The 14,020-nt window shown below is 42.7% G+C and overlaps 1 protein-coding gene across 1 annotated transcript in view; it reads left to right on the top strand.

Moving 5' to 3' along the window:
- VPS41 (VPS41 HOPS complex subunit) overlaps positions 1 to 14,020 on the top strand; it is a 135,586-nt gene that overhangs the window by 113,488 nt on the left and 8,078 nt on the right. The window contains exons 23-25 of the mRNA XM_014946159.1: positions 8,223 to 8,277; positions 9,399 to 9,539; positions 11,049 to 11,185. Coding sequence (XP_014801645.1) covers positions 8,223 to 8,277; positions 9,399 to 9,539; positions 11,049 to 11,185 — 333 coding nt within the window. The remainder of the gene's footprint in view (positions 1 to 8,222; positions 8,278 to 9,398; positions 9,540 to 11,048; positions 11,186 to 14,020) is intronic.

Below are 14,020 nucleotides of genomic sequence, written 5' to 3'. Positions count from 1 at the left end.
AATTAAAGGGAATCAAATGGAAATTTAAATTTTCCTCTTTAGTTGGGCCAGTGTTTTATTATTTTTGTTGCTGTTAATCGCCGAGTAGAGCAGACTTTGTGAAAGGATGTCTCTCTGTGCAACTATAGTCATGACACCAGTGGAATAGTTTGAAATGCAATATTAAATATTGCATTTTACATGGTCGAAATGCTATTGAGAGCTACTGTGCAATGGCAAGAAACACTGGAAAATACTTTGTTAGTATTGCAGGCTTGGTCTTTGTTCAAACTCTTGCATTAGTAGACACCCACTCAAAATCTCCTATGTCTTCCATCCCCCTAATTCTCACCCAGAGGCTCCCAGCCACATCATCACTAACTGTAAGGGCTGTACAATGAAACTTCTCCCATACGTACAGTGCAACACTTCCATCTGCCTGGCCCTCCTGTACCCTTCCATCCCAGCACTCCAACTGTGGGACTCATTCCACCAATCTCACTAATCACAGAATCATCATGGTTGGAAGGGACCTCTAAGATCGAGTCCAAACACAAAAAAACCCAAACCAAAACAAAAACAAACAAGCAAACAAAAAAACACCCCACCACATCACACCCACTCACAAACCAATACTCTCGGGCACTAGAGCATGCCCTGAAGTGCCACGTCTACACGTTTCTGAAATCCCTCCAGGGATGGTGACTCCACCACCTCCCTGGACAGGCTGTTCCAGGGCCTGATCACCCTCTCAGCAAAGTCATTCTTCCTCAGATCTCATCTAAACCTCCCCTGCCCCAACTTCAGACCATTTCCTCTGTTCCCGTCATTATTCCCTTGGGAGAAGAGACCAACCCCCACCTCTCTACACCCTCCTTTCAGGGAGTTGTAGAGGACAATGAGGTCTCCCCTCAGCCTCCTCTTCTCCAAACTCAACATGCCCAGTTCCCTCAGCCTCTCCTCACAGGACTTGTTCTCCAGACCCCTCCCCAGCTTGGTGGCTCTCCTCTGGACACGCTCCAGCCCCTCAATGTCCTTCCTGTGGTGAGGGGCCCAGAACTGAACACAGCCCTCGAGGTGAGGCCTCACCAGTGCCCAGGACAGAGGCACTATCACTGCCCTGCTCCTGCTGGCCACGCTGGTCCTGACACAGGCCAGGGTGCTGTTGGCCTTCTTGGCCACCTGGGCACACTGCTGGCTCATGTTCAGCTGGTTGTCCACCAACACCCCCAGGTCCTTTTCTGCTGGGCAGCTCCAGCCACTCTGCCCCCAGCCTGTAGCGTTTCCTGGGGTTGTTGTGATTGAAATGCAGGGCCCGACACTTGGCCTTATTGAACCTCATCCCATTGGCCTTGACCCATGGATCCAACCTGTCCAGATCCCTCTGTAGAGCCTTCCGACCCTCAAGCAGATCAACACTCCCACCCAGTTTGGTGTCATCTGCAAACTTACTGAGAGTGTGATCTGGGAGCTGACCAGTGCTTCCAGTTCATCCTGTTTCCTTCTCATACTGCATGTGTTGGTGTACAAGCAGTTCAGATACACTCTTGAGCCCTCCGTGTTCCCGAGCAGTGTAGGTGTTCCCACTAGCATTGCCACCTTCGGGTGACGCCATGCCAACCCTTGGCTTACCTACTGCCAACTTACCTGTTGGTATCCCTTTCCGCCATCAATTCTAGTTTAAAGCTCTCTCGATCAGTCCTGCCTGGTTATGCCCAGGGATGCATTTTCCCCATTGGGACAGGTGGTTCTCATCAGGCCCCAGCATACCTTGTTTATTGAAGGCTCTTCCATGGTTTAAAAACCCAATGTTTTGATGGAGGCACCAGTCCTTGAGCCAAGTATTGACATCCTGGGCTTGCCAGTTTCTTCTGAAGTTTCCCACCATTACTGGGAGGATTGAGGAAAGCACTGCCTGTGCTCACAAACGTATTTTTTTTGCAGCTTCTGAAAGCTTGCAAGGTTATTAACCTAATTCCCAAAATATGAATCACAGAATCACAGAATCTTAGTGGTTGGAGTATGTGTTTTGTAATTAATTCAGTCTTCTTTCTTCCCAGCTGGCTATAAAACCTCAGCAAATGAGTTTTGGTATGATCCTTGGGCAGAAACCAAGTAGATCTGCACTTTCAGTGCAGTGATTGTTTAAGCACTGGAGCTAAAATATATAACTGTGTCCCAAAGATGATGGTATGCCCATTTTAAACTGCATGGGAAAAAAATATAATCCTTTTTTTGTTAAATAGAGTAAAACATATTGGGAATCTATGGGCTTGTATCTTTTGAATGTGAAGCAAAGTTTGCTCTTCTAAGAGGGAAGCAGAATCCTGGGGGCTGCTCTGCTTACGTGATGGTGTCTGCTTGTGTTACGGTGTGGGTGTGTGGATATTTTGGGGGGATCCAGCTGTAGGGCAGGTTGAATGGTGTGTTTCCTGTCCAGCCATCACCCTGCACTTCCCTTTTGCAATGGGACAAATAGTATTTCTACATCATTTGACAGTGGCCTTCAGCGACCCGCGATTGGATGGGCGTACTTCACCTGCAATTTTAAGTGCACAATATTGATTGCTATTAGTGTGGAAACTTAAGAGAAGTATTCTGGAAGAATACATGATATGTTCTCTGGTTAATACTGTGCTGTTGGGGAAGGCTGATGTTATGCAAACTGCTCCCTGAATTACTGTTGCTGAAAAGAGTAGGTCTTCAGTATTCATCTGATGCCCATCAGTGAACAAGCACAATACTATATGGAGTGTGAGAAAAGGTGTGTGTAGCTGTTTCTTAACTGGGTTCTCTTTCTTTACTTTAGAAAGCAGTAGACATGCTTTTGGATAATGAAGATAAAATTTCCGTGAGTATAACAAGTTCATTTCGATGCTTTTTTGTCTTACTCATCCTTTCAGTCCTGTAAAATGTGATGTTCATCACAAGTTTGCTAATCTTTTGGGTTTTATTTATTTTCTTTCAGATTGACAGAGTTGTTGAAGAGTTAGAGAACAGGCCTGAGCTACAGCATGTGGTAAATATTTCTATATTCTGTTGGTTTCAAGTTGAGCTGAGTAAAGTCTTTGCTGGGCATCTCTTTTACAGATGAGGTTATCCTATCTAAGTGCACGCGACTCTAAAATGTCATAAATCATCAGAGCCAAAGTGGCTACTTTTGCTAATCCATTTTTTAACATGGCCGTAGCATTTTTACCATAGTAAAATAATTTTAAAATGTGAGAACTTGATAACATCCTGCTTACTTGTTAATGTGCTGCGAGGTGCTCCTTATGGCATTGCAGACACTTGGCTTCTCTGGTCAATTACTTTTTGCTCGTATCCCTCCTCTTTCCCTACACAAAAATGAAATTGGATGTGTTTGCAGAATCACAATATTCACTGTAAGGCTGTGGCTCCACATTGCTGTTCCAAAAGCACCTCTTGTGTTTGAACATGCTGTCAGTGGAATATGTAACACGTAACCATGGGCTTGGGCTGTGTTAGGGAGGGAAATTTAACTTGCTGCTGAGTGCAAGTGGGACTCAGGGCATTGATCTGGTAAAGAGCAGGTTTCTGTGTGATTCCAGGTGATTATCAAGGCTTTTCTTGTGCTCATCTAGAGAGAAGGAGCTTTGCCCCAGTATCTGTACTTTGAAGTTAAAACATTTATGTGGTAAAAATGCTGATCTATAGTTATCTCTAATGGTCAAGCATATCTAGATAACCAAAATGATTCATTTTACATGTTTATCCAAAGTTCTCTGTAAAACTCAAAATCTAGTGGTTTCATTGAAGGTTAAAGGACAGTTTCCAAACTGTTGCTGAAAGCCTGCTATTTTAGATAGAGCTGGTTTTGGAGATGTGATGAGGGTACTTCAGAAAAATGTAAAATTAATCTTTGAATCAGGATTTAATGTCTGTGTCTTTTAGTGTACGTTAGCACATTCCTGAGGAAAATAGTTTTTTTCTTAGCAGACAACCGATAATATTGCCTGAGTAGTTTTGAGCTCTGATTCTCACTTTTGATTCCTAGTATTTGCACAAGCTCTTCAAGAGAGACCACCATAAAGGCCAGCGGTATCACGAGAAGCAGATCAGTCTCTACGCTGAGTACGATCGCCCCAATTTACTGCCCTTTCTCAGGGACAGCACGCACTGCCCGCTCGAGAAGGTAAGCCCCCTAAAATCTAAACACACCTCCTCGAGTTTCATGTCTGTAGGTTGTAGCGTTGTGAATTTGTTAACGGTGTCTGGTACTGCCCTCTACTGCCCAAAGGAGACATCCTTGGAGCTCTGTGACCATCCCCTCCAGAAGTTTGGTGTGCAGAGCTAGCCCACAGCCCAGACCTTCCTCTCTCAGCTCGCAGGGCAGGAATCGGTGTGGATTTTTAATGCAGGAGTTCTGGATTCCCACTCCGTGCATACTTACAGCATGGCATCGGTGCCTGGCCTCCCTGGGCAGTAGGTTGTGGTTTTAAGACATCAACAATCGTTTTGCCAAGTCTAAGACAAGTCAGTGTTAGATCTTGAAAAATTAATAGCTCTAACTGGAGTTTTTCTAGCTTTGTATTCTAACATCCTAAGTTGCTATTGAATAATATACACAGTATAACAAGTCACTGAACCACAGAATCATCTAGGTTGGAAGAGACCCTTGGGATCATCGAGTCCAACCATCAACCCTATTCTAAAGTCCTCCCCTACACCATATCCCCCAACACCACATCTAAACGTCCCTTAAACACAGCCAGGGATGGTGACTCCACCCCCTCCCTGGGCAGCCTGTTCCAATGCCCGACCACTCTTTCTATGAAAAATTCTTTCCTAATGTTCAGTCTAAACCTACCCTGTTGGAGCTGAACTAGCAGAGGTAAAAGTATTTTGTCTTCGTAATTCTGCTAGTAGGTTTGAAGTTTTACAGAGTACCATGTTTCTACTTTCTGTCACCTTTTTACAGTTTTCTTCCTTGCTCACTCTTGTCAAATTAAAAAAATTAAATTAAGGGAAGTCTTGGTTTGTTGGGGTTTTCTTTTCCTTGCTTGAATGAAAGTGAATTGAATGGAAATTTAATTTTTCCTCTTTAGTCAGTGTTTTATTATTTTTGTTGCTGTTAATTGCCGAGTAGAGCAGACTTTGTGAAAGGCTGCCTCTCTGTGCAACTATAGTCATGACACCAGTGGAATAGTTTGAAATGCAATATTAAATATTGCATTTTACATGGTCGAAATGCTATTGAGAGCTACTGTGCAATGGCAAGAAACACTGGAAAATACTTTGTTAGTATTGCAGGCTTGGTCTTTGTTCAAACTGTTGCATATTTTCCCCCTCTACTGGGCACTGGGGAGGCCTCACCTCGAGGGCTGGGTCCAGTTTGGGGCCCCTCACCACAAAAAAGACCTTGAGGGGCTGGAGCGGGTCCAGAGAAGGGCAACGGAGCTGGTGAGGGGTCTGGAGAAGAAGTTTTGTAAGGAGATGCTGAGGGAGCTGGGGGTGTTGAGCCTGGAGAAAAGGAGGCTGAGGGGAGACCTTCTGGCTCTCTCCAACTCCCTGAAAGGAGGGTGTAGCCAGGGGGGGTCGGTCTCTTCTCCCAAGTCCCAGACGATGGGACAAGAGGAAATGGCCTCCAGTTGCACCAGGGGAGGTTCAGACTGGAGATTGGGACAAATGTTTCCAGGCAACGGAGCTGGTGAGGGGTCTGGAGAAGAAGTTTTGTAAGGAGATGCTGAGGGAGCTGGGGGTGTTGAGCCTGGAGAAAAGGAGGCTGAGGGGAGACCTTCTGGCTCTCTCCAACTCCCTGAAAGGAGGGTGTAGCCAGGGGGGGTCGGTCTCTTCTCCCAAGTCCCAGACGATGGGACAAGAGGAAATGGCCTCCAGTTGCACCAGGGGAGGTTCAGACTGGAGATTGGGACAAATGTTTCCAGGGAGAGGGTTCTTAAGCCTTGGAATGGGCTGCCCAGGGAAGGGGTTGAGGCCCCATCCCTGGAGGGATTTAAAAGACAGAGACATGGTTTAGTGATTTTTTTAATCAGAGTGAGGTTGATGGTTGGACTAGATGATCTTAGAGGTCCCTTCCAACCTGGACAACTCTATGATTCTATGAAATGGGGTTGTCTCAGTGATCTTTTGAGGCAATGAGCCGGAGAGGTTTCCAGCCAGACACTTTTGTCTACAGTGTTGTCTTACTTGTTTTTAACTCTCCGAGTCTTTCTTAGTTTTTGCCTTAGGTATTATTTGTGTGATCGTGGTTTTATGTATAAAACCTTACCTGCACTTCCTTTTTTATTTTTCCTTTAGTGCAAATTAGTTTTACCTATTGCAAATCTAGCAACCTCTTTTCAGTGCTGTGAAAAGTGCCTTTCTTAGTTTTTGCCTTAGGTATTATTTGCGTGATTGTGGTTTTATGTATAAAACCTTACCTGTACTTCCTTTTTTATTTTTCCTTTGGTGCAAATTAGTTTTACTTATTGCAGATCTAGCAACCTCTCTTCAGTGCTGTGAAAAGTGCTGTGTGTAAATGATGCAAGCACGTTGCTGAGACCTAGAAGATTCTGTGATTCTGTGATGCAAGCATGTTGCTGGCACTGCTTTGCTGAAGTTATGGGCTGTGAGAAAGAATATGTCAGAGAGCCATGAACCTTTGGAAGGTGTGGTGCAGTGATCACCGAAGGGAGAGAAAAGGATGCTAGAAAAAGTGTCATTCTAACCTTACATTAAAATCATTCAGTAAGAAACTAAGGAAGAGAGGAAAGATACCACCACCGTATAAAACTTCATTGAATTTACTGTCACTGCTAATTCTGTAATTATAGTTCTTGCTATGCATAGCATATAGTAAGACATTTTGCCACATGCAAATCTCTGTTCTAAAGAAATGGAAAGGGGACCAAGAATTTCCCAGTTACCAATATTTTCAGACCCTGATAAGCACATTCCAGTGCAGTGTATAAATTCCCAAAACCCTGTGATATTTGGACAAATTCACACTTACTATTGCTTTAGAGAAGTTATAAACAGGGCAGGAAGAACTAATTCTAGTTTTTTTAAAAGCAAGCCACTTTTATTCAAGTGCATTTTAGCAAAAGTTTAATAAAATGAACTGAAAGACAGTATGAATGCTCCCTGTTTTCCTCTAGAGGGAGCATGACAGTCAATAAATGTGCAGCATCCAGAAATACTGAAGAGTTGGTACTTTGTAGTGTAAATTTGAAGTGGAGAGAAAAAAGGCTGTCAGCTGTGTTTATAACACATTATGACATATTAGTATTATTCGTACCTTCATTCCCCTGGTGATTCACTTACCTCTACCCTGACATTCATTGTTCTTATTCTTCATAGTAATCCATCTGAAATAATTTGAGAGTGGAAGGAAAAGCTAATTCCTACTTAGCTGTAGCTGTATCTTATGCATTTTCAGTTTTTATTTCCTATTATGAAAGTCTTTATTGGTGAGCATTTGTCGTCACATGAGTGCCATGAATCTTGAGTTTGCTTTCTGCTTCCAAATTGGAAACAGCCATGGCATCGTTTATGGTGTACCAGCCCTGCCAGTTTTTTGTTACTGATAACTTGTTGGTGATCAGTTTAGTAGTTTTGATAACTGTGCAAAGTGTTTTTCAGCTACACACAGATTCTGGAACTGCTCATGGTAATTAACCCTTAGGTCTTTCAGCCACATATATAAGAAACACTTCCTTCTTTCATCTTTGTGCTAGATTATTTTTGTATTGTCTTCTTGGAGGTCACTGGTGCAAACTTTGGAGGGCACTCTCTACCTCCCAAAACCAGTCTGGTCACCCTGAGGAGTTCTACAGTCTTGTGTTATGAATGAATGTCAAGCAGACCTCCATCACTAGAGATCTCGTAAATCACTAGAGAAATCATAAATCCACCCACAGGAAGCGAGTCTTGACAGCAGATAACCTTACTGCTTTTGGATTAACCAACTTTTGGAAGCAGAAGAAGTTGCCAGTAGATGTAAAGATAGAGATTTTCATAATCCAGACTGAAATGCTTGTCCTGTTCCCAGATTTATTTAATCTTGGAGAAAAAATAAAAAAAGTTGCCACTAAGTTTATCCTCTTAATTAATGCCTAAGGACCTGACAGCACATATTAAGGGAGCTGTATTCCTGTCAGGATGAGTAATGCAACTTCATGGGAAAATATCTTTAAGCCTCTTGCAGCATTTGTGATCAATAAAATATCATGTTACATGGTTCCCTGTATTCTCTTTCCCTCTTCCCTTCCCTTAAATTCAAGGCTCTTGAGATCTGCCAACAGAGGAACTTTGTAGAAGAGACAGTCTATCTTCTGAGTAAGTAACACCCACGGTGATAAATTACAACATGCTTTTAATCTTGTTATAAAGTTTATGCTGCAAAGATATATGATGTGTTGTCTAATATCATTTAACACTCTTTCCCAAAAAACAAAATTGGTATGCAGTCAGTAGAACCAAATAACTTTATTTAGAGAATAAAAAAAAGCACGGGTTATTCATATGATGTCTTAACTCCACATATTGTGTTACCACGTTTCTATTTTGGTGTTTTTCTGGGGCTTTGGAGGTGTTGGGGGGGCTGTGGGGAGCAGGTTGGGGGGTTCTATTTTTGAGACAATCTCCAAGAGAAGAGTAAAACTGACAGTTTGAAGAGAGGGGAGAAATAAAGCAAATGTTTTATTCTCAATACATCTCAGAGGCTTATATTATATTTTGCTCAAGTGGAAGATTTGCTCCTGTTTCCTTTTTTTCTTTTCTTTTTTTCTTTTTTTTAATAAAATTAATTGTTAATTAACTCCCCTGGCAGGCCAGGGAATCTGGCTTTGAATGGGAGGCATTGTAAGATTAAGATTTTTATGTATGTTTACGTGTTAGTCGTGAATCAAATGGAAAGAGTTTTTTTCATCAATCTTTGTTTTAGCAAGAAGAATGTTTTGTGGGCCTTTGGAGAGCAGAGTAGGATTTAATCATGGATTTATTTAAAGAATAGTTCGGGATTTCTACTATTTCTTACTGGGTGTAAACAGCCCTGTATTTACTACAAATTAAAAGTGTCCTTGAGGGCTCTTTATTTCATGTCGCCGTTTACGTGCACGTGCTCCCCTTTATGTTAGATGTTCCTGCAGTTCATAACCCTTAATATGACCCAACACATTCTTAAGAAAGACTCCACATCCCAGTCCAACAACAGGCTCCAAGGGCTTGTTCAGGTTGTACTGACTGCTCTGGGATTTGCATTCCTACATCAGATTAGATTAGATTTGATCTTGGTTGAGTTCGTCTGAGGCAACTTCACAGTTATAAAATTCATACTGAAAGAGCTTCTTAAAGCACTGAGCATTGATAAGCATTTAGGAATTACTATCTCTTTATATATTTTTTCTGATAAGCATTTAGGAATTACTATCTCTTTACATCTTTTTTTTTCCTTCTAGGCCGAATGGGTAATAGCCGCAGTGCCTTGAAGATGATAATGGAAGAGTTGCAAGATGTAGACAAAGCTATTGAATTTGCCAAGGAACAAGATGATGGAGAGCTTTGGGAAGACCTCATTTTATATTCTATCGACAAACCACGTAAGCAGGATAGTTTCTCAGAAGCCTTGTATGTTTTTGGTGGGGTTTTTGTGTGGAATGCTATTGCAATTGAAGGATTGAATTATCCATGTGCATGCTAGTGATGGTGTTTATGGGTGGCCAGGGAGGTGTTCTGGTTTGTGGAGCACAACACAGCTGTCCCACTGTGCATAAAACCTTCCGGTACGCTGCAGAATGAGCATTTAGGGTTTTAGCAGTTGGCTAAGCTCTGCATAGTCATGTCCTTAATGACAAATAAGGAGGAGAATGGTGCTTTTAATTTGGCAGAATGAGGCTTTATTTTTAGACAGTCTCAAAACACTGTCTGCAGAGTTGATGAGGATGTTGTGTAGCGTCTTTATTGGAGCTGCTTCCCTTTGAAATTGTGAAAATGAAGAACCTACACCTTTTTACCCCTCAGTAGAATAACTAATTTGTTTTATTTCTTTGATACAAAGGTAAGATCTGTAATGATGAGTGCATTTTGCCTTTCATCCATTATATGATTAGCTACTCAAGTTCAAAGTTTAGATGGAATCCAAAACTGACAGAATTTTATAAGCAACATCAGTTTTGTTCAGGAGGCAGATTCAGAGGAGTTAATATGACTGAGAAATAGAGACTTACTTTAACTATCTACTCCATTAGTTTTGCAACCTCTTTTGGAGCTTAAATCAAGGCTTTAAAGTCTCTCTTGGGATCCCTTTCCAAAGGATTGAATGTCGTGTAGAATTACTGTTAGAATACATATCTTTTCATCCCTTGGCTGCTAATTCTGACAGGAAGAAGCAACCCAAATGTCTGTTACTCCTTCAAGAGAATGGTGTCCTCAAGTTACCCATACTTAAACGCAGTCCATCACTAAAAGGGAGGCTACAATTAGTGGCATCTGTTGAGCAAAAGAGATTCAAAGCATAAAAAATTCTCTCATATGCAGAGCATCTGCCCATATGCAGAGCAATTCCAGTGATCCTGGAGTTTGGGAAGTTGAATTAAAAACACAGCCTTGAGGTTCATCCTTCCAGTGTTTTGTTTTAGCCAGGTGCACTTCAAAAAAAACAAGAGACTTCTTTTGTGTTACTCTCAGCAGTATTTAGAAACACTTTGGAATTAGGTTAAGTGCTTGAAAATTTGTTTTTAAGCCCTGGAATTGGGAATGGAATAGTCACGTGATGTAGTTAATTTTCTGGCTTTCTTTGCTCGAGTGCCCGTTTTATTGAATTGAAATGCATTATTTACTTGTGGGTTTGTGCTGAATTCTGTTTCCCCTTTTCTGAATACCCTAGAAATTCTGTGAATTGCCAAACTGTAGCTTCCTCTCTTACCCAAAGGCCTGTATTCAAGTAAATACAGCTGCAAAAACCATATGAAGGCTATATAAAAGAGGCTTAGTGTTATCTCTTACAGAGAACTAGAAGCAGCCGGAGCCAGTAGCTTGTCACCAAATAGCCTTTAATTGAGTATTTTCCTGGATTTTTTTTCTTAATTTCTTTGCCTCTTGGTTCACAGCTTTTATTACTGGACTGTTGAACAATATTGGAACCCATGTTGATCCCATTCTTTTGATCCACCGCATTAAGGAAGGCATGGAGATTCCAAATTTGAGAGACTCACTGGTGAAAATTCTTCAGGACTACAACTTGCAGGTAGATGTTGCATTTTTCCTGTGATACTCATTTTCAGAGAGATGGCAAAACCACTTTGCCACTGACCAGCACAAGAAATGGCTATCACGAAGGTTTGTTCATTTTGTTCAGACGTCTGCCATTGACACTGTGGGTTGATAGAATACTGTGACAAAAAGGGTAGGAATTTGTCAAGGTGAAGAGTGTCTTCTCTTGATGGCTTCTAGCGCTTCTAAATCTCCCCCATTCTGTCATGAGCCTGGAACTGGAAAGATGTAAAGTGTTCAAGGCCAGGCTGGATGGGGCTTGGAGCAACCTGGTCTGGTGGGAGGTGTCCCTGCCCAGGGCAGGGGGTTGGAACTCAATGATCTTTAAGGTCCCTTCCAACCCAAACCATTCTGTGATCTTGGGTGATTCAAACTATTTTATACGGCCCAGCTGTCCAATAGGTCTCTTCCAACTCTAACCATTCTGTGATCTTGGGTGATTCAGAATATTTTATACGGCCCAGCTGTCCAACATTGGAAAGTCTCATGACCAGTACTTTTCATTCGGTTTCATACATGAGGAGACAGAGCACAACATGCACTCACCAGAACATTCACCAGGTGTTAGAGCCGTATGTTAAGTGTCGTACTAATTAAAGGAAGGTGAACTTTTAAAATCAAATTCATGTCTCATTGGATTATGGGAGTTCTTATCCCAGTTCCTCAGAGCTGCTCTCCAGCAGGTCCCCCACAACCTGTCCTGGTGCAGGGGGTTATTCCTCCCCAGGTGCAGCACCCTACGCTTGCCCGTGTTGAATTTCATCATGTTTCTCTCTGCCCAGCTCTCCAGCCTGTCCAGGTTTCGCTGTGTGGTGGCACAACCTTCTGGTGTTTAACCAGTTCTCGCTGTGTGGTGGCACAGCCTTCTGGTGTTTAACCAGTCGCATGTTAGTCTTGCTCCTGTCAGTACCCTGCTGCCTTCACTGCTGGGATCCTCCTGTTCCTGCGTTCTCTTGAAATCAAAATGGAATTTTTGGTGTGTCTGCAGGCAGACTGAGAAGGTGCTGTGTGTGTGTAACCACAGCGTCACACCTATCCAAAGCACATTGTGTAGCCTCAGACAAAGCTGATGATGTCATTTGGTCCTGTTTTAGGGAGGGAAGAACCATTTTGTCTTCAAATACCTTTTAACAAAATTACGTTGGGATTAAAAGGATGTATTTAACCTTCAGAATGGTATCTAAAATTATTTGATGCCAGCGTTGAAATGCTTCATGGATTTGAAATTAATTCATTTTGAAGTAGATTTGGATAGCTCTAAAATTTAGATCTCATGGGAATAATAGAAATTAGGGAAGTTTAATGTAATTTGTGCTTGGCTTACTTGTACGATAACAAAACACTGTAGCCAAACAAAAGGGGGACTGTTTTTCTTTAGAGAAATATAAGCTATACTTTAAAATAAGACTGTTCAGAAGTGTTACAGGCAACATAAAGTGCAGCGTTTATGAACAGATGGTGTCTCTACACTGAAATTTAGAGATGTGATGGCAGCTTTTGCAGGCTCACCTAAGTAGCCTTGGATTGACAAGCTCAGTTTTTTTATAGCAGGACAGTTTCTGCATTCAGCGTGTGCTTCAGGGCATGGCTGGGACTTCTGGTCACTGTCTGAGTGGCCTCTCATTGCTGAGGACTGTTCTGCCCTACCTTCATCATTACTGCCACCTCGTTAGGTGTGTTCAAGCTGGCCTTTGTGTTTGTACGATGCTGGGTCCCACCTTTGTGTCATGCTGTGTAGGTTCATGGTGAGAAGTCCATGTCCTCTGTTCCGGCCTGACACAACTCCTTGGATTTTGGTTAAAACTTCCGGATCTGTATGACCGAATATACAAGAAATTTTGAACTCATAGAGATAGCAGGTCCAGAGAGGTAATTCTTCCACTTCACTCTGCTCTGGTGAGACCTCACCTGGAGTATTGTGTGCAGGTCTGGAGCCCTCAATATAAGAAGGGACATGGACCTGATGGAGAGGGTCCAGAGGAGGGCCACAAGGATGCTCAGGGGGATGGAGCACCTCTGCTACGAGGACAGGCTGAGGGAGCTGGGGTTGTTCAGCCTGGAGAAGAGGAGGCTCCGGGGAGACCTAATAGCAGCCTTCCAGTACCTGAAGGGGGCCTACAGGAAGGCTGGGGAGAACCTGTTTAGAAAGGCCTGCAGTGACAGGACGAGGGGAAATGGCTTCAAGCTGGAGGGGAACAGATTTAGATTGGAGATTAGGAGAGGGTTCTTCACTGTGAGGGTGGTGGAGCACTGGAACAGGTTGCCCAGGGAGGTGGTTGAGGCCCCATCCCTGGAGATATTCAAGGAGAGGCTCGACCAGGCCCTGGGCAACCTGGTCTAGTTGGGGGTGTCCCTGCTGACTGCGGGGGGTCGGACTAGATGGCCTTTGGAGGTCCCTTCCGGCCTGGGCAATTCTATGATTCTATGAGATTCCATTGACTAGGAATTTCTGTAATTTCATCTCGTCGGCTCTGCACGCACCTAAGTTTTATTATTCCCTTTTTCAAAGGCAAAAGAGAAAATCTTGTGCCAGGAACCACATAGGAGGTGCACAGGTGAAGTTAGAACCTGTTGGTTGGCTTGCAGGTCACTGCCTAAAACAAAAACTCTGTTGGTCTTTTCAGAGCATTGGCTCCCCAAAAGGTATTATCTAAAAGGTGCTGTAATATTATTTAATTGTGGCCTCCTTTTGCAAGCCCTGATAAGATTGTTTTATGCTTATGTAAGTATGTGGATGCAAATTTTCTATTATGCTTTTAAATTTCCTCAGCAGTAAACTTTACGTTGGATATGATCTGAAAAATGGGTG

The sequence above is a fragment of the Calidris pugnax genome, unplaced genomic scaffold (assembly GCF_001431845.1).
Source record: "Calidris pugnax isolate Ruff unplaced genomic scaffold, ASM143184v1 scaffold151, whole genome shotgun sequence".
NCBI lineage: Eukaryota > Metazoa > Chordata > Aves > Charadriiformes > Scolopacidae > Calidris > Calidris pugnax.
Note: the sequence above shows the minus strand (reverse complement) of the source record. Positions and strands in the feature narration are given on the sequence as shown.